The sequence below is a fragment of the Brachyistius frenatus genome, unplaced genomic scaffold (assembly GCF_029030835.1).
Source record: "Brachyistius frenatus isolate BFR_SWC_R1_liver_20210118 unplaced genomic scaffold, ASM2903083v1 Contig_15, whole genome shotgun sequence".
Taxonomy (NCBI): domain Eukaryota; kingdom Metazoa; phylum Chordata; class Actinopteri; family Embiotocidae; genus Brachyistius; species Brachyistius frenatus.
In genome coordinates this window covers 5,073,796-5,100,862 of record NW_027210614.1, presented here as the reverse complement: position 1 = coordinate 5,100,862, position 27,067 = coordinate 5,073,796, and the positions used below count along the sequence as shown (strand labels likewise).

The window sequence follows — 27,067 nt, the reverse complement described above, 5'->3', positions numbered from 1 at the left end:
CAATTATTGGTCAATATGAATTGAAAGTGACCTTGACCTTTGACCTTTGACCACCAAACTCTGATCAGTTCATCGTTGGTACCAAGTGAATGTTTTTGCAAAGTTTGAAGACATTCTCTCAAGGCGTTAATGAAGTATTGTGTTTACGAAAATGAATGATAAAAAACATGACATCACGATAACCTTGAACTTTGACCTTTGACCACCAAACACTAATCGTATCATCCTTGAGGCCAAGTGAACGATTGGGTAACATTTAAAGAAATTACAATCCAGGCATTCTGCAGATATCATGTGCATGTGAATGAGTCACAATCATGTTGACCTTTGACTTTTTGAAACTTTTAGCTGTTTTTGATTGGTTCTTGTTAAATTTGCGCCGCCTCTCGTCTGCCAAACAAATCAATGTGCATCGCTCTCAGCAACCCTACCTAAGGCTGTTGGCCATGTTGTCCGATAAGACAAAGAAATATTTAAATATTTAAAATGTGAAGAGCATCGAGTCCTGTTGATAGTTCTGTCATCACTCAGCGTGGAGTCGACCTGAATGTAGACTTGGTTTCAGGTTACGGGAACATTTTAACTTTACTGCCGTCAGTTGTGATCTACAGAGCCTACCTGTGATTTGTTTTGGTGGTTGTCCCTTCACATTTTGAAATGTCAATCTTAATCCAATTTATATTGAAGAACTTTTAGTAAAAGTTTGTCAGTAATCCGTATCGAGTTTTGTTTTGAGGTGTACATGGCCAAGTTAAAATTAGGTTTTTTTCAGATTCATTACTCAGTTTAAAACTTCAAACTAGGTAATGAATCTGAACATCTAGCAAACATGACTCTTATTCAGTACTTTAGGAGTCACGTTAATTACTATGTTCTCTTCGCTCTCAGAGTTCACAGCCGCTGAACCACTGAGTAATTATTCGTGTTTAAACTTCCTGGATGACAGATTGGTCTGATGAGTGACTGGCCAGTGGCAGCAGGTCTTATGATGCGTGAGGTAAAGATATGAAAGCAGGAAGTACAGACCAGAATCAACACCACACATTCATACAGATACAGTACACTGGTTCATTTCACCATGATATTTCCTCCATTGTAAAAGCCTGTCTTGCCTTCCAAGGCTGAGAGATCCAGCAGAGACTTAGAAAACACACTGGTCCCAGGCAGAGAGTTGTTTTAGCGCTTTCATGCACACAAATTATTGTGTGTTACTGTGTGAGCATTCAGTAAGCTGGTTGGTGCTGCCTTTGGGCAGAGCAGGCTAGCTCTTTCCAGACTGTTTGCTAAATTAAACTGACCCGCTGCAGGTGGTAGATTAAAATTGAATGCAGATAGATCAAGGTGATATTGTTCTTCTCATCTAACTCTTTAAAAAAAAAAAAAGTCAAACTACTGCTTTAAAAAGTGTCTGAGTGTCTTATCCATTAATGCTGAAGTATATGTAGAATGCATGCAAAAGTTTATTATCTTTCCCATTCACACCACCCAAAGCTGCTGCTTGTCTGAGCACCCCGTCGGTCCTCTCGCTTTCAGGCTTTTGGGAAGTTGGCCACTGGTACATGCTCTGTATCAAGGATAGGACACCTTCATAGGTGATTTTACTCTGATTAGAAAAACCAAAAATATGCATAACAGGGCAGTTTACTACCACTGGGAGTGAGGTCAGTGCTCAATCTCCTGCAGTAATCAGGACATTGCACAGGAAATGACATTTTACTGGTGAGTTTTCTAATGCCATTTGCACCACAAGTGAATATGCCGCCACAGTAAAGACTCTCTGCCTTCTCAGCAACAAAAACCGAAAATATCTGTAAGGTGAGTGAGTGGGAAAGTGGGATTTTTTTTTTTTAAAGATTTGGTTGAATTGCTCCCATATGAAGCATCTGACCACTGTGGATATCAAACTACGCCCTCACTGATTGGTGGATCATCCACAGTGAACCCTTGTGCATCCGGCAGCATTATGAAATGAGACTCAGCATATTCTAAAATGCATTATACCCATTACTTTTGCCCATTTATGAAAAACGTAGCACCCATAATTAATTGTGCATGTGCCATGTGTGGGTGTAGCAGTGAAACTCCCGAGTTCATTTGCACTCACTGGATCATTTCTTTCAACCACAGCGTGTACCTCTGAGTAATTAGCACCCTAACTAATACCTCCACTCAAATTTTCAAATCATCTTTGTCAGCATATTTCCCACAAAGCTCACAAGCTGCTGCACGGGGCGGAGAGCACACTTCTCGCCACAGCAACTCATTGAGTCACTGAAAGCAATTTCCCTGAGGGGGGTTAATGTTTCAAAACACTGTGACGACTGAAGTCAGATGAGCTCAGGCCTTCAGTGCCTTTTATGTTTATTCTATTCTAATGGCTTCTATTTTTAGCTCTGTGCATGAGGAGGCAATTCATTGGGAGAAAGGTGGTGTAAAAAAAGCGCAGGGACAGTGGCTGTTAAAAATAGCTCCCTCTCTGTGTGTGGAATTGCAGATATTATCTCCATCCAAGAGGAGGCAGTGTGAACAGGAGCCAGCACAGTGAACTTCCGACATACAGAAACTTCAGAGTGGAGACGAGCGGACATATTCAGGTCATCTGGCAGGATTTTTGGAAATCTTTCACTGAAAATAGGAAGTTGTGGGAAATCTTCAGTCCAGCTAGTTATCAATTCTGCTTCAACTTAAGATCACGTCATCCCTCCATTGGTTTCTGGCCATACTGTCTTTTCTCAGAGAGGACTCGGATGTGTTGGCAAGTCGCCCCTGACAGTAGACAGACACCACAAACCGATGCAGACGCTTCTTTTCCCACTACTACTGTAGGACGTGCTTCATTTAACCTGCCACAGATGTCACAGATTTTGTGCCACCTGACAAACTACAAAAAGAGCAGAAGCTTCCAGATTTTATGGTCATTAAAGACAGTGTTTTGTGGCTCAAAGGTGCTTTTATACTTGAAAAATTGAGTATGTGAAGTTGAAAAGTCCGGGGTGTTTAGGAGCGACTTGCAAAAATAACAAAATATAGTCATCAAATTTATGGGTCGCATAAGATCAAGGGACTACAAGTCAAAATATCTTGGCATGTGTCTGGTGCGACATCATTTTTTCAAGTCTTTTTTGAAACAATACTCACAGACCAATTTGTAAACTAAAACAAATATAATGCTTTCTATAATTCATCCCCTCTGTCCATGAAGAGATCTCTTCCTAAACTCATTGAAATAAAAGTGGGGAACAAAATTCACAGTTCTTGTTCTTCTGTCCTCGTAATAAAGTTCCCCCAAAAAGCGTTTAACTGTGGAAGATTTTCACATTCAAACAAATATAGCCTCAGTGGCTTTAGCTGAACTTTGGACTCCATGTTTACAAAGGATGTACAGTATGATAATGTCTGCATGATTTTAACATTTATTGAAATGTGAGAACAATATTTCCCCCTAAAATGTAGTGGAGTCAAAGTCAAAGTACAGTACTTGAGTAGTTACTTTCCACCACTGAATACTAAATTGCTGGAGAGCCTTTTTTATGCCACAGATGACATTTCATGTCCAAGGATGATGGGACAGAAAGTAGAAAATCAAAAAACTCAGCTGTAATATAAAATAATGAGTATTTTGAGGTTGATTCTCAGAGTTGCGGTGTCCTGGGTGATTCTATGAGACTACTTATGCACAAAGTTGATGCTCCATTTGGTCTAACTGTATTGTTTCTGCTCACTTTCTAAGTGCCTTCTTTTATTTAGGGTGTATAGATTTAAACTAATGGCTTTAATAACTGTTCATAAATCATTTTCAAATGCTTTATAGATTAACTAAAGCCCATTGAAAGAACTACTTTTGGGTTGCCAGGTTGTCGAGTCCATTAGATGAACTGAACAACGAGATAAGTTTGCTGCAACCAGGATAGCCAGGTTTATGAATGGATAATATTTGATCTGTAATGCATTAAAAATGATTTATTAACAATTGATAACGCCATTGTTATGACCTATAGCCCTTTATGGAGGATGACTTGAAAGTGGTACCTACGTGGTACATTGCTTTGTTTATTTATGCCTCACTCAGTAAAAATAAGGCTACTGCTGGATTATATTTTAACATTCAAGACACATGATTTTAAAGTAACTAAAATGTTCTACCCTGACTCAAACTCTTCTTCTCAGTCTCTTTCCCTCTGTCCTGTTCACACACCCCACTCTACACTTCCTGTCAGTGACTCTCTGGCCCTGAGAGCTGCTGCTTACACAGTGATGCTGGGTAAAGAATGGGACAAATCATGCATACAGCGCGGGGATCGACAGTCAGTCAGTCTGTCAGTTTTACAGACAGACACACACACTCATGCATAAACAAACACACACTCTCCAGTCTGAGTGCCAGTGATAACATAGCTCAGCGGACCCATCTCCTCATTTCCCGTGTCATCGGCCAGAGTTGGTTCTGGCACTGCAGCTTCCGCTAACAGCTCCAGCCAGAGACATCAGAGCAGGACTGTATCTGCTCTGAGGTGTGTGACTGTGTCGTCTCATCTCAGTTCCCATAACCCAGCATGCCCCACTGTCCCCTCGCCCGCCGCCAGGCACGGAGACAGACCGGGAGTGTGTGGGAGTGAATGAACCTCTCCAGCCTCTTCCTCCCACTCTCTTCGATCAACATGTGCTCTGACTGGAAACTGATGATTTCCTCTTCTGTCTTTACATGGCCTGAGCAGGACAAGAGGTCAAAAGGTCAGCACAAGTCAATACTTCTCAATGTAACGTCTAAAGAGATCAATTTTATTGATCCAAAGCGGTAGTCATGAGACACACTGTAAAGGTTCACCCAGAAAAAAAAAAGAAAAAAAAAATCGAATCATTTTTGACACTTAGATGAGCCACTGTTCCCCAGGAGGAGTTTCTCCAGGGGGGAATCGAACCAGCGACAAGAGCAGCAACGCGCGGAACATCTGACAAAGACCTGCAGGAGGACCCGAGGAATCAGGACGGACAATAAGAAGCAAGGACTTCATACCCTGTAAACCTTATCACAATCCACTCTTGACAAAAAGCACATGAAGTCATGACGAACACGCACTAAAAAATATAAAAGTATAATGCACCAGTTTTCTGCAGAGATGATACTGAGCTGGAACTGTCTGGACGATTGGATCAGCCGTACGTCAGGTGTAAGAAGGGAAATATACCATAGAAGAACATCGTCCCAGCGGTCAGCGGAGGAGCATCCGTCCTGCTGAGGCCATTAAGAAGAATATGACACAGACAGCGCATAAATTATAGCTTGGTAATCACTCTGCTTTCCTCCAACATGTCCAAACCAACCAAAGCCTGGTTGGAAAGTTGTTCCTGAAATGAGGAGTGGCCATTTCAGTCCCTGCATTTAAATCCCACTACAGTGAAATTTAAAGAAAGCAGTGGCAGCACGGAAAGCAAAGAGTACGAGAGGACGGGGAGGTTTTACACGAGGAGCCTGTAAAACACTACCAGGAACATTTATTGAAAGTCATGACAAAAAATATACTTTAGGGGTTAAATAATTGTACTTGTGGGCCTTTCTGGAGAAAACGATGAGTTTCAGCAGTATTGAGCTCAAGACTATGTTTTCAATATGCAATAAGCTTTCTTTGACTGTGTACCAGGGCTTTTAGTTGAAATGTTTTCATAAAATTGTATTCACTTAAGATCATAAAAGAGTTTCTAGGTTAAATGAGTTCAATAATTTGGATTGCCACAATAATCTGCCGTTTCAGTTAAATGGTGAATGAGAGGGAATGTGATGGCTGACTGATACAGGTGCCCTCAGCAGCTAAGACCCCAGTTTGACCCCTGGCCGGCCCGGCCTTTCCTGCGCTCCCCATGTTTTCTGTCTGTCTACACTGCTGTACAAAAAATGAGGCAAAAATGTCCCAAAACATACACTAAACTACAATAAAAAGGTAAAAAAAAAAAGAAAGTTAAATATGTGAAGAATCAGACATCCAGTGTGGTCAGCTCATTGTGAGTTTAAGATTAGAAATAGTTTCATAAAGAGATGTTTGTTAGGTAAATGGAGCTACAAGACATTTTGAGATATGATTATCACACTCCATCATGAAGACATTACTGTATTTCTCAACTGTCTCCTGTAAAGTAACATAAAACACGTCGTAGGAGCAAACTCTCGAGTGTGCTTGAAGTTTGGGTGTGAATCGAGCTTTGCTTGTTAAAAACGTGCATTCACAGTTGACTGAACGAAACTCAACGTTTTTCTCTTTTAATCCAGTTTTAAACAATTTTAGAGTTTCTGTCCCAGCCTTGGGAACTCAATAAAATGGTCCCACTACAGGTTTTATTTTCCCCACTGACCAAAAACTAATTTGTCTGAGATTTATCCTGCATTGCCCATTACTTTCACAGTTCCCCCGTCAGCGCTCCCACAATGCCCTGCAAACCTACAACCTTCCTCCAGCCAGCTCAGGTTCTCCACCCTGTGGTGGTGGAGTGCAGTGTGTCCATATTTAGCTACACACGTACTCACCTGATCATACTTCGTGAAACTTTTTAAAGGTTATCATCAAATAATTGCAGCAAGGCTCCTATGTGTGTGACAAAGAGACCACAGATGTTGGAAGCAGTTCAAATAGGTTTAGTAAAAAAGCTATTAAGAATCATTAACTACTTACAATGTTCATTAAGATTGATCAGTGCTGAAATAACAGAATGCAAAGATATACAAAAAACAACTTACATTTGGTCAACTATATATAAAAAAAAATAAAATAAAAAAAACACAAAATAGTTAACAGAAAATCTAAATATATCTAAGCTGCCATTAGCATTCAGGTGATAAGTTACAGGACTACTAGATGGATGAAGCAGTGGGCGTCATTACTGCAGACATCATCTGCAATATACAAGATTCACAAAATGATATTTGTCACAAACACGTCATGAACAGTACAAAAGAAAATAAAGCAAGTCCAGTAGGTCAGCGGTAATGAAACAGAGAAGCTGTAACAAATATACAAAGCTATAAAGATGTGACAGCGACCGCACACGGCTGGCTTATTATTGAGGCATAAAAATGTTATAGAAAAATAAAAAGCTCACTCTACTACGTTTACTGCTTTCTTTAGTTTCTTGTGACTTCCAGCAGAGAACAGAGAACAACAGGTGAAGTGTGTTTAAGTGAGATGTAACAGGAAATGAGACGCACACACAGCTCTCCAACCCCCAAAAAAGAAAAGGTGCATTTTAAGTGTCAGCCATATTCAGGTGTGATATTACTTTTAAAAAAATGTGTCTTTAAAAGTCAATGAATCTTTTTTGAAACATGGAGTGTTGATATTTTGTGTTTATATCTGTGTGACTACACTGATCTACTGGACGTGGCAGTCATCTCTTTGTTGCGTTTGCTCTCTTAAAAGTTGTTTCTCTCTCTGCTCTGGTGACTTCCTTAAACTCTGTGAACGACGTATAGATTCTTTACTCGGGGAAAGACACTTCCTGTTAGAGCTGTCTGTTGCCATAGCAGCAGAGGGACTTTGGAGATTTAGGGGCCCCAAATCCTGTGAAAAAAGAAAAAGAATAAAAAGAAAAGAGCAAGATTAGAGATGTAAGAGAAGCAGAAATTTTATTGACAGCAACACTTCAGTGTATTACAGCAAATATGTGTCATACAGCGGAGGTTCAGTCAAACAGGACATTCTTTCCTGTTTACCTCTCTGACCTCAAACCTCTACATCCTTTAAATCCAACACTGCTTCACTGACCTGGAGTGACCCACCAGTGGAGGTGGTAGGGGGATCCGGATATTCTGTAGACATCTTAGGGGCCCAGCAACCTACACTAATGCTTACATACTGACCTAGACAGCTGGCGGAAGTTAATATGGAGTCACCTGCTCTGTGAATTCTGTTCAGTCAACTGGAAAAGGATGCTTGACTTCCATCAGATGACCTCAAACGTACGACGCCCACTTTCTATGACGGCACAAGAGTGTCACTGCCTTTACAGTGATACTACAGTGGATATTATGAGCTGTTGTATTTCAGCAGGGATGGAGGCTGATTCAGTAAGGAAAAACATTATATGTTAATTTTTTTTCATTTTGTTTAGCTCTTCATAAATTATTAATTGTGCTCTGTAATAGTGACATATGTGACATGTCCTCTTCAGAACTGGTGATTAAAGGGACTTCTGACCGCTGGAAATTGTTTCAGGTGTTAATCAGACCCAAAAAATAATCTAATCTAAACAGCTCATATTTTGTAAACATACGGTGAACAGTTGTTGCATAAACAAGAAGTAATAACAATGTTAACAGAGCATGCAAAGAGTTACAGGAATGCTGGACAGTCAGATGGACATATCACACATCACTGTTACAGAGACACCAGCAGCTCACACTAAGGTCTGTTCACCCCTTTCCCTCCTGTTCGGCCATATGTCTGGAATCAGACCTCATGGTTTACAACACATTGATTTACCCTGCAGACTGAATGTAGAGAGTAGACATAATAACATGCCTATTGAGTTTATGTATTGTGAAGCTGCCTGCTGGGGACAAGTGGAACAAGAGGAGTACTGTGCTGAGTCTGTGTGAGATGGATGCTTTGCTCACCTTGCCATCAGGTGCAGATGTGGGAACACCCTGCCTGGCGGCCAGCCGAGGACTAGAGCGCTTCGCCATGGTTCTCCTCATTATGAATGGACTGGCCTCCCCCAGAGGAATATCAGCGAACCCTGAGGGACAAATGATGACTTAATTTTGTTTTCCTTACAGAGAATAATACTAATCAGGGCAAATCTAGTGGTTTGTTCCATGAACTACAATCCCACACTGTGATTTATTATTTTTGTGCAATTGCATCTGAGGAGAGAGCTGCAGGATGTAGATTTATACTTTGGTAAAGCAGAGCATGTTATGTTTAATTCACTAGAGAGGCAAGACTTTTAAAACTCAAAACAATGGACCAGAAAACCAACAGGAGGTGCCTTTGTGAACTTGTAATCGCATTGTAGCCTCATTGGGATACCACCCGACACTAACCTCTCTGCACCAGCTCAGGAAGTCCCTCTGGTCTGAACTCATCCTCTTCCTGTCCAGCTCTTGGTTGGGGTGTAGTGATGGCGTTGGCTTTGATCTTCTTTGTCAGGTTGTGCAGGGCCTCCTGAGCACCGTCTTTGCCACTGATGTCCCGGTGACCTCGTTTCCCTGAAGCTGACCCCTGAGGAGACCTCTGAGGAGTTGGCGGAGCCATGTTCTCGGTGTTGTCGTTCATCTTGTGTTCCTGGTGTTTGGAGGGAGACTTCCTTGGTGAGCGCCGGCGGCTGTCGGTGCTGCTCGTGTTAGCATCATTAGCTCGTTGGTCTGCAGTAATCTGTTCCAGTCGTGTTTTCAGAGCTTCGTTGCTCTCCTCCACTTTGTGGACTTTAATCATCAGGCTGCAGTATTTATCCATGATCTCGTCAGCCTCTCTGCTTTTCTCCTCCAGAAGTTTGTTCAGTTCATCCAGCTCACTCTTTGTCTCCTCCAGCTCTCTATCCTTCTTCTCCATTTCCTTCCTCTTTCCATCGAGGGCAGCTGTAAGGTCCTTCACCTCTTTGTTTTTCTGCTTCAGGTATTCCACTTCTTTCTTTTTTTCCTCAGCTTCCATCTTCCGCTGGGTCACCTCAGTCTGCACCTCGTCGCTGCTCTTTCCTTCTCCTGAAACATAGATGTTGCCCATGTTAAAAAAAAAAAAAGAAGAAAAAAAAAAGAAGGATTCAACTACACTTTCTGGTGATAGTCTAAAAAGAGTTAGAAAAAAAAAAAGTAAATTCGGAGTGAAAAAGTCAACGAGCAGCCTTACTTCTGTGAACAGTTTACAATGTAAAAACTGTGAACAGGTTTTTAAAATAGAATTGAAAATCACTGTGCACACCTGAGCAGTTTAATAGCATATTCTTCTCCTGCTCCAGCTGTTTGCAGGTCTTCATCCACAGATTGGTCCTGCTCAGGGCAGAGTCTCTCTCTTTAGACAGACGGGCAGCACGAGATGTTAACTCAGACACCTGGAAGGGATGGACAGTGATGTGGTGTTAAAAGGAAAATAATCCTCACATGTGTCATTAGTAGTCATCGCACATAATGCCCTCATTTTCAATAAGCCAATATCTTTTTAATTAAAATGCTGAGAGGTTGGCAGCCTGTCTAGTTATTTTAGAGCGTTTCAACCTCCCAACACGTGTGCACATTGTCACTATAACTGGCCACATGTTTCCTGTCTTTATACTTAAACAGAAGTGGATTGTGTCTGTGTGTTCATATACCTGTTCGCGGAGTTGAGAGATAGAAAGTTGATGCGTTTCCAATTCCTTTTCCATAGAGACAAGTGTTTTCTGAAGCCTCTCTTGTTCTTCTCCGAGTTTGTCTCTCTCCTCTTTTTGCCTTTGCTTCTCATGTTCCAGTGAAGACAGAGTTGAGGACAGGTTTTCTCTCTCTTCTTCAATCAGAGAAAGGGATGACTGCAGTTCTTGTTTTTCAGCCTCCAACTTATTTTTCTCCTCCCCTATTCTCTCTTTCTCCTTCTCCACTAAGGAGAGGCCCAATTGAAGCTTTTCTTTCTCCCCTGCTAACACACTCCTCTCTTGATCGAGTCTTTCTTTCTCTTCTGCAGATGCCAGAGTGCAGCGCAGGTCATCTCGCTCTTGTTCTAATGATAACAGGGTTAAGTGGAGTTTCTCTTTTTCCTCGAGCAGCTGTTTGTTTTCTCCCTCTATCTGTTCTTTCACTGCCATCAGAGAGGAGATGGATTTTATTGAGGCTTGTCTCTCATCTGCCTCCTTCTCCCTCTCCTTTTCCAAAATGTCTCTCTCTTCCTCTTTAGCTTTGATGAGTGTTTTAAGCTCCCTTATTTCTTCTTCCAAAGCCTTAATATGGGTCTTCAGGTTGCCTCTATCCCTGTTCCAGTCCTCTCCCTGAGCGAGGAGCCTCTCTCCGTCGGTCTGCCAGTCCTGCAGAGAACTCAGCAGACGTTGTTTCTCTTTCTCCAACTCTACCAACAGACTCTGCAGCCTCTCTTTCTCCCCTTCTATATCTGAGGTCTTCTGTTCAAGTGAAATCCCTCTCTGTCGAGAGGCTTCCAGCTGTACCTGGAGGTCATTTACTTGTCGAATTTGTCTCTCTGCTTCCTCTCTCATTCCTTTCTCCAACTCTTCCACCCTGCATTTCTGTCTTTCCTCTTCTTCTCTTCGATCAACCTCAGCCTTCTCCAGTCCTCTCTCCAGCTCCTCCTTAGCTGCCTTCAGTTCCTCTAACGCTCTGTTTTTTATTTCCAGTTCTCTCTCCAGATGTTCTTTCTCATATCTCAGGGTGTCCAGCGTGGCAGAGAGCTCTAATAGTTTCTCACTGAGCTCTTTCTTCTCTTCCTCCACCTGAAGGTCAGGAATACAAGCAGTAGGAGTTTATAAAAGGAGACAAAGTCAAAGACGGGGGAACAAAATCAGGAGTGACGAAAGGATGAGAATGACGGTGAGGGGAAAGTGTGATTAATATATTGCTTGGTTTACAAGAACAGTCATAGTTTTCTATTAGAACATAAATAGAAACATCAGAAATACACAGAGAGGGACATTAGATAGCCAAACTGATAAATTTGAGAGTACCTTTTCCTTTTCCTCCTCCAGCTCAGCTTTGTCTGTTTCAGCCTATAGAAAATCAAAATTAGTTGTAAGTCAATGCCAGAAAGACACCGTGGTTATCGTTTGACTTTTTGAATGGTTGCGACAGTTTACCTGTAGCACAGCTTGTTCTAGATTTTGCTCTCCGTCTTCCCTCTCTCGCTCCAGAGCATCAATGCGATCTTGCAGGGAGTCAAACTTTCTGTGGGCAGCTACAGAAACGGTCACATTTAGACAAACACCTGACAAAACTCAAGATGTAATGGAATTACCGAAGGTGTTAAGGAGTCACCTTTGAGCTGCTCTCCCATCTTCTTCTTCTTCCTCTCGTCTGACTCGATGCGGACCTGCAGCTTCTCAATGCCTGTTTTCATCTGCCGGACCTCATCTTGTGTGGAGTTCAGGTGGGTCAGAATCTCTCCTTTTTCGAGTAGAGAGGACTCTAGAGACTGTGAAAGTTGACACACTTCTCCCTCTAAAGCCTTCGGGGAAAACAGGAGGGAAACAAGGAAAAGGAGAGTTAGGACCAAACATTATTTGTTTAAAAAGAATCTGTGGTAAAAGGACTCGGAGGCCTATCTCCTCTAAATCTCCACAGGGTTTCAATGTCCTAGTTTTTAAATTTATTGTATCTGTGTTTTACTGAACATAAGGGATTTGACAGACGTTTAGGTGGAATTGAAGACACTATTCAAACAAAGTTGAACACTCAAACTTCAGAGGGATTTTCTACTATTTTACAAAAAGAGAAATAAATGCCATCTAGAACACTGAAATAAAGAGCAATGCAAAAGCAGATTCCCTGCAGACAACCGTCCTTAATATAGATGCTTTGTCATCTTTCTCCTCACCTGTATCTTGCCGACCATGGACTCGGTGTTTTCATTGGAGGAGGTGTGATCTTCTTGAATTTGGTTAAGATGGCCAATAAGCTCCTCTCTTTCTCCCTGCTGTTCAGAGATTGCCTGCTCCAGCATCTTAACCTGCTCCACCAGCTTTATGTGAAAGAAAAGGGATGAACTTTTAGTGGAAAACTTACCCTGAAACATCAACAGTAAGCAAACAGAAGACATTTAGCACACATGGATTTAATCAAACCTGTTGCTATATTCTGAACTAAAAATCAAGAACACAAGGAGAACGACCCGGTGCTTTACTGGTTGTTGATCCTGGAGGGTTTAGCCGTTTGTTGAATTTTCCTTGTGTATACCTGTTGCCTATCTGTTTTCAGTTTCTCCATGCTGCTTAGCAGGGCTTCGTATTCCTTCCTTCCTGCTCTGATGTCGTCCTCCAGGATGGAAATTAGGTTTCTGGTGTCACAGTTAGTTTTCTCCTGACTATGAACTTTCTCTCTCGATTGGCCCAAAGACTGGCTCAACTCATCTCGCTCTTCAGAACAAGACACAAGTTCAGACCTCAGCTGGGTTGTCTGGAGATATAATAAGATGTAGAGTGGTTACTCAGCAGAGTGAACATTGAGCTTACAAGACAATTCAATATGTTCGCACACGGGAATAGTGAACAGCTTGAGGGTAAATACTACTGTAATTAGTTGTTTTTTTTTCTCTCAATAAATGTACTACTTATTTTGATATTTTAGTTCACAGGCTTTTGACAGAGTGCTCACCTCTGTCGTGAGAGTCTCTATCTGTTGCTCCATGCCTGAACACGTCCTCTTCTGGGTCTCCATTTCCTCCTTCAGTCTGGCCCTCTCCACCTGCATGGTCTCCAGCTCAGACTCCATTCCCAGGATATGTTGCTCCAGGTTAGCTTTCTCAGAGCGAACCCTCTTCAACTCGCTCTCCTGCTGAAGAAACTTCTCATCCCAACCACCTGCGGATACAAGAAAACATGGAATCAATATCAAAATAGAACAACAAAGTACAACCTTGAATGGAAACTTTCAGTTCTGCATTTACAAAACATTTAACACCTCGTTTCAGACTATGATGTGAGATCAATTCCTCATGATTTAAAATATCTCAGGAAAAATAGACACCTTTGGTCATCTCAAGTCCTTCCAGCATCTCCATAACGTCAGTGAGCTGGCAGTTAGCTGTTTGCAGTTGTAGAGTTAATGTCTCCTTCTCCTGCAGCAGCCGGGTCAACTAAATATGAGCACAAAGTATTAATAAAAAGACATCCAAGAATATGATTCCATGTTGACACTGGCACAGAAATGATGTCTGGCCTTCTGCTATTTCTTCTTCCTACCTCGTCAGCAAGGCCCTTCTTGGCCTCCGAAGCGATGCTCAGCTGATTTGCTGCATCACGTGCCTCCTCTTCTGCAGCGTGAACTTTCTTCTCCAAGTTTTGAACTTGGACTTTCATTTCAGATGTCATCTCATTTCTCAGTTCGAGGTCAGAACTTAGGAAGTCAAACTCTAAGCGCAGGGTCTCAAGTTCATTTTCTTGCTTTGAGTTCATTTCCTTGTAATGGTTGAGGTCCTCTTGTACCTGCGATGACTCTGCTGATGACAGACAGACGTGTGTTTAAATAAATTGTATTTGTTAACACTCACCTAAGTTGTGATTCATAGTGAGAAGTAGAAAACATGCAAATTGACAAAGTGTGATGCTTTTATTCGAAAAAAACAGAATAATATGATGCTTAGTTTAAAAATGTTTTTAAATCATGCCTCCCTGAAAGGTTGAATTGTAATTATAGCGACCAAAAGCACTGAAATCCTAAATCTAAAGTATGAGATCAGTGTGGAAAAGCAAATTACTCACCAGAGGATTTCAGCTCTCTCATCTCACTCTGGAAGGAGGACGCTGGAGACCCGTTGCAGATTACAGGCTCATTTTCAAGGACATCTCTGGGACTACAGCTGTCTTCAAAGACCTGTAATGAAGATTATAATGTCAAGATTAATGAAAACATACCCAACAATAACAGTTATGCATTCATAGAAATATAACTCTTTCTTAAGAGCAGACACATTTTAAACTTGTGGTAGCATCATGAAAACTACTGTTGGAATAACTGTTTTCTACCTGTTGATGAAGTAGCTCCTCCTCCTCCTCCTTCATCACATCAGCTGTACATGCCCTCCTCTCCTCCAGTTGTTCCTGTGTCATATCTTGCTCAGTGATGTCCACCTCAGAGACCAGCTCTGTCTCACTACCAGGGCAGAAGGTCACATTTATATTTCACATCATAAAACACAAAGTAATTCTTTATTTTTGATGATTACGAAACTCCGAGTACCTGAAAGCTTCAGACTGTTCACTAGACACCATAAGCTGTTCCTTTACTGGAAGGAGCTCCGTACTGGGACCGACACTGGCACTGAGTGTTGGCTCGACATCAATCTGTCCGGCTGCTTCAGCTTTGGAAACAATAGCAGAAATATGAATTAATGTATTCACATTTAAGAAGCCATGTTTCATTAACAGGTTTAATGTACTTCCGGTCTACACTCACCACTAACTTCTGTCTTCTCAGACTCCATGTGGCTGATTTCCTCTGCTGGGTTCTGGGTGTCCTTTAATTGTGAGAGCTGCTTTATGAGGCTCTGTTGTTGGTGCACCTGTTCCAACAATGCATCATACTTCTGCTTAAACACAGTCAGCTCCTCCTGTAGGACCGCGAGCTTCTGATGCAGTTCAGCCTGTTCTGCCTCAAACTGCTGGCTCCTGTGATGCAACATGAAAGTTAAACCATTTATGTTATTATTAACAAACACTGAAGAATTTAAGTATAGAAACAAATGTAAACTTCGAAGTGTAAAACAGACAAAAATACATACAGTTCTTGGTTGTCCTGCTCAGGCCTCTTGTCCCTCATCTCAAGCTGCTCCATCAGCCTCTGGCACCTTTGTTCTGAGGACAAGAGTGAGCGCTGGACACACTCGTTCTCCTCTCTAAGAGAAGCCACCTCACCTTCCAGCCTCTCTATGCTTTCTTGTAAATGCAGCTTCTCTTCAGTTACTTGACTAGACTTATGTGTAACGTTTTCTTCAGACATCTGATTATAGTTTAATTCCATCTGAAGCTTTTCCTCTACGACTTGATTCAAGTTAGCAATCAAGTCACTTTTCTCAGAGGTTAATGTCCAGAGTTTGTCTTGTACTTGGAGTTTTTCTTCATTCATCAGATTCAGGGTAACATTAAGCTGGGCTTTCTCGTCAGTGACCTGACTAAGGGCTGATTCAGCCTCGTGTTTCTTAGCAGTCATTTCATCAATCCTGGCTTCTATTTGTTTGTTTTCTTCAGTTAACTGCTTAACGTTGGTCTGCAGCCGTTTGTTCTCCTCAGATAATCTGTCTACACGGACTTCTAGCTGCTTCTTCTCTGCATTTACCTGAATAATTTCAGCTTCAACTTGCTCTTTGTCATCCACTAACTGTTTCAGAGAAGTCTCAAGGTTGTTTTTCTCCTGGAGTAACTGGTTGAAATTGTTGTCTTTGTCTTGAATGCTCTGCCTGAGAGTTGTCTCTAACTGGCCGTTTTCTTCTGTCATCTGACTGAGTTTAGACTCTAATGTGGCAACACACTCTTCCAGCTGGTTTCGTTTGACAGCATCCTCCTCCAGACGACTAACTTCACAGCTCCTCTCCACCAGCTCCTCCTTGGCTGTGACATACTGCGTCTCCAGCTGAGAGTTCTGGGATTCAGCCTCATCTAAACGGCTTTCCAAGACAGAGACCTGAAAATAGAGTAATTTATTAAAGACAGCATCGTACTTAAATCATATGATTTTGTCCCTCTGCTACAGACTAGGTAGGAGTCTTTAGGTACATTTTAGATTTGATCAAAATGTGTGGAAAATGATGCCTAGTGAGCTTGCCAGTGAAAAATAGTGACCAAACCTGGGCTTTGCTTTCCTCCAGTCTGGCCTCCATGTCAGACATGTGGATCTGGTTCTGAGTGAGCTGAGCCTTTAGTGACTCTATGATTCCCTTCAGTTCCTCCACCTGATTGTCAAAACAGTTCATGGCTGTCTCGTTGTCTTCGAGATCCATCTGCAGCATCTCTAGCTGCACCTTGATTGGATCGATAGAGATAATCATTAAAAAACTCAGAAGGCTCCGATTATCTTCATTAATAACTATTTGCTATATTACCCTCAACCAGATAAGACCAATACGATAGCAGCGGCTTTCACTGTGTAAGAAGATTGGAGACATTTAAGGCCCAAAACATAACCAATAATCCACAAGCAACCAACCTTGATTTTGTTCATGGCGTTCACCTTCTCCTTGAGGAGATCTGAGGTTTTGGCCAGCTCTGCCTCTGCTGTATGAAGCTTCTCCTTCAGACTCTTTATTGTGTTGTCTCTCTCTTCCAAGCCACTCGAAGCAGCAGAGAGAGTTGCCTTCATGGTCTTGAACTCCTCCCGACAAGAACCTGATTCTACCGTGGCAGCAGTTAATGATTTCTTAGCGGCTTCGAGCTGCTTTGTAAGGCTTTTGTCTTTATTGAAGCACTTTTCAATCTCCAAAGCGTGACTCTCTGACTCCTTCCTCATCTTCTCTGTGAGGCCTTTCATCTCTTCTTCCAAAGCAGAGATCAGCTTAATTTTCTCGGCCAGAATATTCTCTAGGTTGGACTTGATCTCAGCTGTGGATGAGTGACTCCTCTCAAGAGCTTTGAGAGACGTTTTAAGGTCAGCGTGGGACTGATTCATGGCATCCAGTTCCTCCTGCAAGGCTGGGAGTTTTTCTGCTGCTTCTTTGTTCACGGCTACCTTCTCTTCTAAGGAAGAAATCTGCTCCATCAGGGTGTTGATCTTCTCAGTGTGACCATGCTGGAGGATCTTAATAAAAATAAAAAATAAAAGATTTATGTTTGTTTTGTCTGAGAAGCACAGGTGCGTATCCACAGTATGTAACACAGACTAACTGCAAACATAACTCAAAAATAAGATGAAGATAAATTCAGTAAAATTAGCATTTTACTTAGAATTAACTAAACAATACAAACTTGAAATATTTTACCTCGGTTTCTTTCTTCATCTCTTGAACTGCATTTTCCAGCTCAGCCTTTTGTTTCTCCACAGACAATATCAGAGATTCAGCCTCTCGGCGTTGCTTCTCCTTTTCGTCTGACTGGCTCCGCTGATCCTTCAGCTCCTTCTCTAATTGTTTGATCTCCTCTGATTTTTTCTCATACTTCTTCCTTTGTTCCTCCTTGCCATCTGACATTGTCTTAATTTGTTTCTGCAGCTCAGCTCCCAGATGCTCCTGGACCTTCAGGAACTGCTCCATGGAACTGATCTGAAACGTAAACAGAAAATCAAACTATGACGCTACACTATCTACCGCCTCATGATTTGCTTTTATAGAACTCCTTTCTGACATAGTGGCAACAATTAGAAATAATCATTTTCACAAAAGGTTGTAACCTTTGACTTGCCATTTACTCCAAAACTTTTACTTCAAGAACTGATTAACACATCAATGAAAGAAGTAAACAAAAGACTAACTTGACAAGAACAAACAATAAGAAATCTGTTAAAAAGCTTCAAATGCAGTTCAAGGTCAGAGGAACAGACCTTGTTTTTGGTGAGCAGCAGCTCCTGCTGTGCCTCCTCCATCTGCAGTCTGATAAGCTCAGTCTCCTCGGCCTTCGCTGAAACACTTTCCTCACACTGCTGAAGTAGGGCTGCTTTCTCTTCGACCAACCTAGAAGAAATTAAGAGATGAAAGTCAGGGAACACAGGGGTTTCAACTGGGTTGAATTAGCGCCTTTATGGCACATTCTTAGAAAAACAGAAACATAAGGTCCATAAAACAGCAGCGTTGTTATGATAGAAAAACAGTTTAATACAGACTCCCACCTGGCATTTTGCTTTTCCTGTTGTGCGGTGGCCTGTACAAGGCTTTCCCTGAGCTGGCTGATGTCAGCGTGGCCCAGCTCTATCAGCTGCTCTTTGGAGTGAACCAGGTCGCAGGCTGCCTGGTGCTCCTCCCTCAGCTCTACGTTTGTCCTCTCAGACAGCTCTGATCGAGTGATTTCCTTTTGCAATTGTAATTCCAGATCTTTGACCTGGTCAAAAAAATAAATAGCACTAGACCATTAAGGACGATTCAACTGGTGCTGACTATGAAGTGAATCAATATCTATTGATCACATTGATTTTGATTCGGTCAAAAACATTTTTTAAAAGAGGTCCAAAATCTGAAAAAGTCTAAAGAGCAATTATTACAACAACAAAAAAAGGGGGAGGCGCAATGTTTTTAACAGGGATATTTTGGAGACTAAATACTATAAATAATATTACAAAATCACCTGTGCTTCAAACCGAGTCACTTGCAGATGAACATTCTCCAGGTCTTTAGTGTGCTTCTGTCCAGCCTCAGAGAGCTGAGATTGAAGCTCCATGTACTGCTGCTCTTTCTCCTCCAGCTCTGCGCTCTTGTTGAGGAGTTCTCCTTTTAACAAATCGATGTGAGCAGACAGACCGGCCTTGTCTCCCTCCACACACATGAGCTTCTTCTGCAATAATTAAAGGAAAAGCATTCAGGGTAAAGGTTCATATACTTAAAGACTACTGTCGTTGCTTGGATTTTGTAGACTCTCATATTTCTCATTCCAATGCTTGTTGACTTTATATCCACACATTTTTAGAAAGGTTTATGGGATGGTAACAGACAAAAATTTAAAACATAATGAACATGTTTTGGCATCAGCCCACAGAATCTCCAAACCAAACTGTAATTAATGTTAATCATCAGTATAATACAACATACGAACTGAGAAACATAAGTCATAATTTTCACATTAAATGTTTTTAAAAAGAAAATTCTCTACTTTTTATGTGGATGTCCAATCAGTGCAAACGTTGTTGTTCTTCCAGCACCACTGTCATCATGTCACATGTACAGTGACATAGTTGGTGGCTAGAAGAACTGCAGACTAACTGAGGTATCAAGAATCATCTTCATTTATTTGTTTATAGACGGCACGATGAGCCAAAAGAAATGTCATTCTTCCATTACTGTTTTCACATCAAAAGAATTGAACAGAAAAAAATAATTAAATTGTTAATTGCAATTATTTGGATGACAATTTATCATCTACTAAAATTTCATGATTAAGAATGCACGAGGATCCCTGGAAAAGATCCATTTTCACTTTTGTGAGAGGTAAATACAACCCCTGTAGCAAACTATAAGTTTTAAAGTACTGCTTTAATATCTTTTCATAGCCTTCCACTGATTGCAGTCATTCGTTAACTTCATTTTCAGATCGAACTACCCCCCCAGAAACAACTGTATGAAACTGAATGGAAACTACTGCACCGACCTTAAGTTCATCATTAGTCTCATTCTGTGAGCTGAGACTGCTCTCCAAGTTGTTCATTTTGTCAGTGAGCTCCTTTTGAACCGCTTCAGTTTCATTAATTAAGGTCTCTTTCTCAGTCTTCCACTCCAGCAGAGCCTGATGTTCTTGTTTTAGTGTCGTACACACGTTCTGGCTCGTAGTAAGACTGGATTTCAGCTCTTGGCTCTCCTTCTCCAGGATTGTCACCCTGTTGCTCAGCCTCTCTGTCTCTTGTTTCTGCTTCTGGAGTTCATTCTGAGACCTACAGTGTTATAAAATATTTACAATGACTGAAAAGCAAAATTTTATACATAACAGATAAATAAACATCTTTAATATTTAATATAAGTGAGTAACTTTCCGTTTCTGTGCAGTAAAACTATGTTTACCTGTCATGTTTAGTTTCTGCATCGCAGAGTGTTTTCTTCAGGTTATCCAGATCTCGTCCTGAAGCCTGAGTCTGCTGCTCCAGTTCAGACTGAAGTCTCTTCAGCTCTTCTGTCTGTCCCTCTGATTTTGCTGAAGACCAAAACAACAAATCCGTGAACACTAAGGTAACCTCAGATAATTCTCTTTCTGTCACTCCTAATATTAATTTACCTTTGAGATCATCGAGGAGTCCCTGGGTGCGTTTGAGACTCTGTTCTGAACTCTTCTTTTCTTCTTCCAGCTGAGACAGGCGTCTGCTGCTCTGGTCTAGCTGGACGGTCACAGTGTTCTTCTCCCTCTGCAGCTCCTGAAGGGACAAAGAAATGTGCACAGATCGAATTGGCCACAAAGTTAGGACATGAACTTTAAAACAAATGAAGGCTGTCAATTCCCCATTACAGAAAATGGATTTACACCTAAAAGTGACCCACCTCCATTTTCTTGCGAAGGTCCTGCTCTTTGTTCTGGCTGGCCTGGAGGATTTGCTCTGACCTCAGCAGTTTATGTTTCTGCTCCTCCATCTCCTTCTCTGTCTGACTCTTCTGGAAGCACATCTGGAAAGGAGCACATGAGACATAAATGTCAAGTACAAATGCAGTAACTTTTAATTTTTTTTATCAGATGTGTATTTTTTACTGGATGCAATTTTACTTTAACATGACCAGCTGCTAACATGCTGTACAAGTGAGATATTGGATGCTTTCAGTCAAGACAGCATCTAACAGTGATGTTAAAAAGCTACCTTCTCCATATCAGCCTGCAGTACGTTGTAGTCTTTTTTGGACTGTTGAATCTCTTGCGTTAGCTTGGTTCTGGTCTGGTTCAGCTGCTGATCCAAATCCTTGTGGGAACTCTGTAGCTGGGCTAGCTCCTACACAGAAAATAAAAGAAATAGGATTAAACATATTGTAACTTTTAATCTTCAGTAAAACCTAAAAGGATTGAAGGCTTAATGATGATACAGCTCCACACTGTTGCACCTTTTGAGTGTCTCTCTCTTGGTCCTTGAGTTTCTGCTCCAGGGCTCGTTTGCAGCTTTCAGCGTTGTGCCTCTGACAATTCATTTCCTCTGAGACTTGTTTCAGCTTCTGCTCAACCAATGAACACTACAAACAATCCACAGCAACAATTCAATCATCGCTGTCATCTATTTCCTTTGTTTTATTTTACTCATCTTTTCTGATGTGAAATATGCAACCAAGCAAATATAAAACAAAAACTATCTGTCCTACCTTGGCCTCGACCTGCTGGTGTCTGTCTGTGACCTGACTCAGCTCCTGGCTGGTCTTGGCCAGGTCTCTGTCCCGTTCAATGAGGTCTTTGCGGGCCTGGTTCAGTTGAGTTTGTAGCTCCTGCAGTTTGGAAGCTTGGCTACGAATTTCCTTCTCCTGATTGGAAAGATTCCTCTCCAGCTCTGACACACGACCACGCAGCTCTGATGAAGAAACAGAAGAATTGAAAATCCTGTTGCTGGGCACATGCAAACCCAAATGTGAAAATTCTGCAACAATAAACTTAAACACATTTCAGATGTCTTTGGAGCCTGTAAGGGTATAAATATGCTTAGTGAAGGGTTACATAATATGTCTCTGATAAAAAAAAGTTAAACACTATCCAACAGTATTAATTACAAAATAAATTATAACCATTTACCTTGGTTGAGAGTCTTTAGCTGCTCCATCTGCTGAGAGGATCCACTGGGACTCTGAAATGCTCTGGAGGAGCTCATTCGCTGGCCGGGTTTGATTGGTGTCTCTTCATGGGCGTCCCACAGGGATGTCCCTCGTCTCTTCAGAGGCGTTTCCATTGCATCTTGAGACGGGCGGCTGTGGGCCTGATCCTGCTGTTGCCATGGGAATATGGAAGATCCACTTTGGCGGGCAGCTATGTCCTTGTGGCTTACACTGACAGATGACTGACTTAACAGCTAAAGGAGAAGAGACAAGTTACAAACTCCAAAGAAACAAACACATATTATAATAATATATATAAAAAATATATATATATATATATATATATACACTCACTTTGACCTGCGAGACTTTGAGTTCAGTCTCCAGCTTTTTTCTTTCTTCTACCTCTTGCTTGTATTTCTCTTGAAGCTCCTCCAGTCGATTATCTGTGAAACACATACACAATTTACATGCGACAGGTAAACTGAAAAACTCTTTCAGAGTAGGAACAGATGATGAGACGCAGATGCAAAAATTCCCTTTATTCAAGTTTACAAAGACACAAAAAAGATGAAAGACAGTAAATCTAAGTACATAACTTTCCTTGAGTCACTGCAGATAAAAACAAATTGACATACCCAGCCTGTAGGCTGTGACAGGTGCTGGGGTTGCGAAACTCTTCTGTGGAGTAGTGTAGAGCTGCAGCTCAGAAGAGGAGGATGACAAGGAAGAAGAACCAGCAGGCTGAGAACGATCCAGTTCATTTTTGTACCTGAGCGAATAAAAAATAACTGGAATCACAAGCCATTCAGGAGTCTGGATTTAAAATATTTTCATCAAGTCAAAGACAGTTTACAATACAAACAGTCATTAAGCAGCAGTTCACAAAGCACCAAGCTCACTCACTTTGCCTTCATACAAATGACTGCATAATACACATAACTGAACTCACTTCTTTAGCTCTTGCTCCAGTCGCTCTATTGTCTTCCTGCAGGAGTTAAGCTGCCCATCCAGGTAGCTCACCTTGGTCCAGGGAGAGGATTTCGTTAGGACAGGAATTTAAAATTTCACATGGTTGTGTAGGTGAGACAAAGTGATTTAGATTTAGATATTTTTTGATCAAACACAGAACTTTTCTTTATCAGTTTGATGGCAGGATATCGGGCTGTGTGAGTGTGTGATTTCGTTTCTATTTACGCATACAGATAATCCCATGGCAGGGGGGGAAAACACCACTCGGTCGGTTATATGTAACTTACTTGCTATGGTTACCTCTGGCTTTCTCTCTCTCTTAATTTTCATTGTGACCTGGTAATTATTTGTCTACTCAACAGCCACATGACAGCGAGCTGCCCTTTAATTACTGTGTAACATTCCAGATTAAAAAAAAAGAAGAAAAAAAAGCCCTGGTTCAAATTTACATTCAAGGACATCTGTGAAATATGAATACAGTGAACCCTCGCTATAACGCGGTTCACCTTTCACGGTCTCGCTGCTTCACGGATTTGCATCGTGCATTGTGTTCTGCATTCTGATTGGCTAAACAGTCTCTCCGCTTCTTCTCTACCTGTTTGTCAATAACGTTGCGGTTTAATATGTACACGTACGTAAAACAGCTTGCCAAATTAAAAATAATCGATGGTGGCATGTCGGTTTATAAGAATCTTTTTGCCCAGAAGAAAAAAGAGCGACAACAACTACCGATAACTATGTTCTTCTCTCGAAAAACCACACCTGCACCGCCGGCTTTAGAAGAAAGACCCGCTGCAGAGCGGAGTCAGGATGCAGCGGCTCAGTCAGAAGAGCAGTGAAATACACGAGTCACTATTTGTCCGACTGTACTTTGTATTTGTTTTCATCATCATTTTTCATTTCCTCCCGTTCTAATCCAATGACTCGGGTCGCAGTGGGGCGGTGCCGATCTCAGCAATTTGAAGCCTTCAGTTCGTATTGATGATAATGCTTGGGCCTGTAAAAAGGTTTTGTTCTTTGGTTTCAATGTATTATGGAGTATTTCATTGTATAATAATTGTAAAAAAAAAAAGGTTACTACTTCACGGATTTCACCTATCACGGTCTCTATTTGGAACGTAACCCCCGCGATAAACGAGGGTTCACTGTACAGGCTGTTATTTATCAGAAAACGAATAACTGCACCGTCAGTGCTTAATAAATTTCAATTGCAGCTGAAATGCCTTGTTTTTGTATCACATCAGAAACTGACCTGCTGCTCTTTGACTCCAAGGTCATGAACCGTCTTTTGACGAGCTTTCTCCAGAGAGTCACATGACTCCACCAAACACTGGTTTTCTCTTTTCAAAGCAGAGGTCTCTGTTCGTTCACTGTCCACCTGTACAAACGGACCCAAAGATGATTAATAGAAGTATTACTCAAATTCATTTAAAATATGTGGGTATTTTTCTGGTAGAATTTACACTTTCGTTAGGGTCAGTAATGTTCCCAAGTGACTCGGAGTTTCATTTATCTACCCACATAAAATGTTATCAATTAAACTATACTATACAAGTTCAATAACTATAAGAACTGATAAAAACTGACCTTTTGTTTCTGTTTTTGCAGGGCAGCTTCTACGGCGTCCAGCTGAAACTGCTTCTGTGTCCTCTCTTTCTTCAGTTTGTCCAGCTGGACTTCCATCTCCTGGATCTTCTGCAGGGCTTTCCCTGGAAGTCCGTCCTTCCACTCCTCCACCGCCCAGCTCATGGTTTACAACCTGACGAAACACAAACAGGAACCGGCGCAGTGAACGAGCAGCTGATTCAAATACCCATTATGAACAAACAAATATCTAACATCAGGGTAAATACTAACATCTGCATGTACTGCCGTGTGCTAAAAACATTTTCTTAAGAAAACAAGAAAGAACAGATTGAGTTAAGAGGAGGTAAAATTAACCTCCAGCGTTTTCCGTTATTTACAACGGTGTACCATAACTGTAATACGATGAAGTACATCTTATTAAACATAACTTATGCATATTTATAATAGCGAAAAAACAGCACTAACTTTAACACCAAGGTTTGCTGGCTGTCTTTAAGACCAGGTTTAAGTTGTAAGGAGAGTAAATGTGCAGACAGTTAGCTAAAACCAGCTAGCTCCGTTCGTACAGTTGATAGTTGCTAACGCAGACGATGCGACCACATGAACTATTTCCACTTTATTTTGTAAATAACTATTTAAAACACATCTGAACTATTTAAGAGGCGAAAGTTAATTTAAAGTGGGACATTACCAGCACATAGCAAACAGTTTCCGTTGGACCAAACGTAAACGTTGAACGTGCGTTCATATGAAAACAAGAAAGCCAACGGCCTCGTGATTTTTTTTTTTGTAATGTTTTTTTTATCGAAAATCAACCAGATACCGACTGAAGATTGTAAAATGTGTTACGGAACGAACCGTTTCACTTGACGCTGAAATGACTCGTACAAGAAAGTTAAAGTTGAAGTTGCTGCACTTACTTCGGGCGCGACGCTTCTTTATCGACCCTCCAACTATTTGGATTGTTCTCGTTGGAAAATTCAAACTCCACCGCGATCGACTGAGCTCCATGCCCATTGGCTAGTATATGTGACGTCACGTGACACGACGCATACGATTGGTTTACTTGTTTCTGTCTCCACAGTGCCACCACGTGACGCGAGTTTATAAATTCGGCCCAACGCCAACACGGCGTCCTCCTGTCGGACGTGTCCAAACAAACTTGGAAAAGACGCTCATGAGCAATCAACGTATATAATTGCATTTCATATTTAAGATCATCAGCTTAAAGTTATAAAATTTCAGCAGATGTCTGCTGCAGAATTATTATTGTAATTACCTCAAAGTCGGTCTGCCAGCTACAGTACTTCTAGGCCATAAATAGCCTCCGTAACTGTTCACTGGAGTGAAATAGTTTTATAGAGGCTTTATAACTTAATCAGTCTGGCAATGAGGGGAAGAAAGTGAAGATGTCTACTGATTTAATTGACTTTAGTACTCACCATGCAAATCTGTAAAAGTACTGCTTCACTGTTTAGACCTAAGCGAGTCCAGCCCTAATGTCACTGTGGTATTGATCTCTGTCAAAACCAAGTCAGCCAATGACATATCTGAGGGGAAAAAAACACGATCCTTGCCTTGTTGGTACCTAAGGAAACACGGATTCAGATGGACCACCGAAAAACTGCTGATGAGAAACTACAGAAGCAGAAAATCTTCTCCACAGTTGTTCTGTTGTGAAAATAAGTAATGAAGCAAATGCCACACTGTCATTTATTGAGTTCCACTGACATGGTACAGAAATAACCAGAAGCTCAGATTTTAGAAATGCATTCCAACAGAATATCCATGCCTGATAAAATTACAGAAACAACAGAAACATTATGTAGGTGTCCTTTCAATTTGTCTTCACCTGGTTTACATGCAGCATGAGGAAGGATTTCAGTGTTTACACACGAATGCCACAGGTTTTATCTTTAATGACATCACAGGGAAGGGAAAAAAAAATTAAAAAAAAAAAAATATATATATATATATACATATATATATATAATGGTTATTTTCCTTGTGTCTGGCCAGAAACTAAATACACTGCTCAGATCTGGCCATAATAATGTTTGGATGTTTTTTGGCTTGTGCAAACCTACAAACCCTCTTTGCATTCAGTTTTTTCTTTTATAGAAACGCATAAAAATGAAGATGTGCAACTGAGTTGCTGAAACGATGCTTTTGCATTACCAAGGCGAAGCTGTAAGGCAGGCACCTTTCTCGATGCACTTCTGCAGGTGACAAAGAGTCATGTATGGAGGAGTTGCTACAAATATGACCACGGGCAACTCACTGCAATTGGGTTATTTCTAACCATCAGTAAGCCGCATTTATGTGGTGCATTAAACTGCTTCTGTGGTAAAGCTGGAGAAGCTACAGGCATTCAAAAAGAATAAAAGAATTGGATCTGTGAGTCTAGTTCCCCTGGCAGTGCAAAGTGAAGACTACACTGCAAAGTGCCAACTGTCCACTTATTACCGAGACTGCTAAAATGAAACCAACCG

The 27,067-nt window shown here is 41.3% G+C and overlaps 1 protein-coding gene across 1 annotated transcript; it reads right to left on the bottom strand.

The window, feature by feature from the left end:
* Positions 1-6,631: 6,631 nt before the first annotated feature.
* cenpf (centromere protein F) lies at positions 6,632-25,452 on the bottom strand. Its single transcript, XM_069693728.1, has 38 exons — positions 25,267-25,452; positions 24,576-24,747; positions 24,241-24,366; positions 22,969-23,039; positions 22,655-22,788; positions 22,371-22,462; positions 21,997-22,270; positions 21,576-21,778; positions 21,324-21,449; positions 21,086-21,214; positions 20,775-20,897; positions 20,515-20,650; positions 20,304-20,433; positions 19,897-20,176; positions 18,880-19,086; positions 18,428-18,636; positions 18,143-18,272; positions 17,586-17,864; positions 16,817-17,404; positions 16,458-16,631; positions 15,396-16,294; positions 15,071-15,282; positions 14,855-14,975; positions 14,641-14,767; positions 14,377-14,488; positions 13,858-14,114; positions 13,643-13,751; positions 13,271-13,476; positions 12,854-13,072; positions 12,495-12,638; positions 11,936-12,125; positions 11,758-11,855; positions 11,629-11,670; positions 10,294-11,397; positions 9,906-10,035; positions 9,032-9,688; positions 8,603-8,724; positions 6,632-7,547 (listed from the first exon to the last, which is right to left on the bottom strand). Exons 2-38 carry the CDS (start codon positions 24,735-24,737, stop codon positions 7,359-7,361), a joined length of 8,511 nt encoding a protein of 2,836 aa, XP_069549829.1. The 5' UTR covers positions 24,738-24,747; positions 25,267-25,452; the 3' UTR covers positions 6,632-7,358.
* Positions 25,453-27,067: the final 1,615 nt, after the last annotated feature.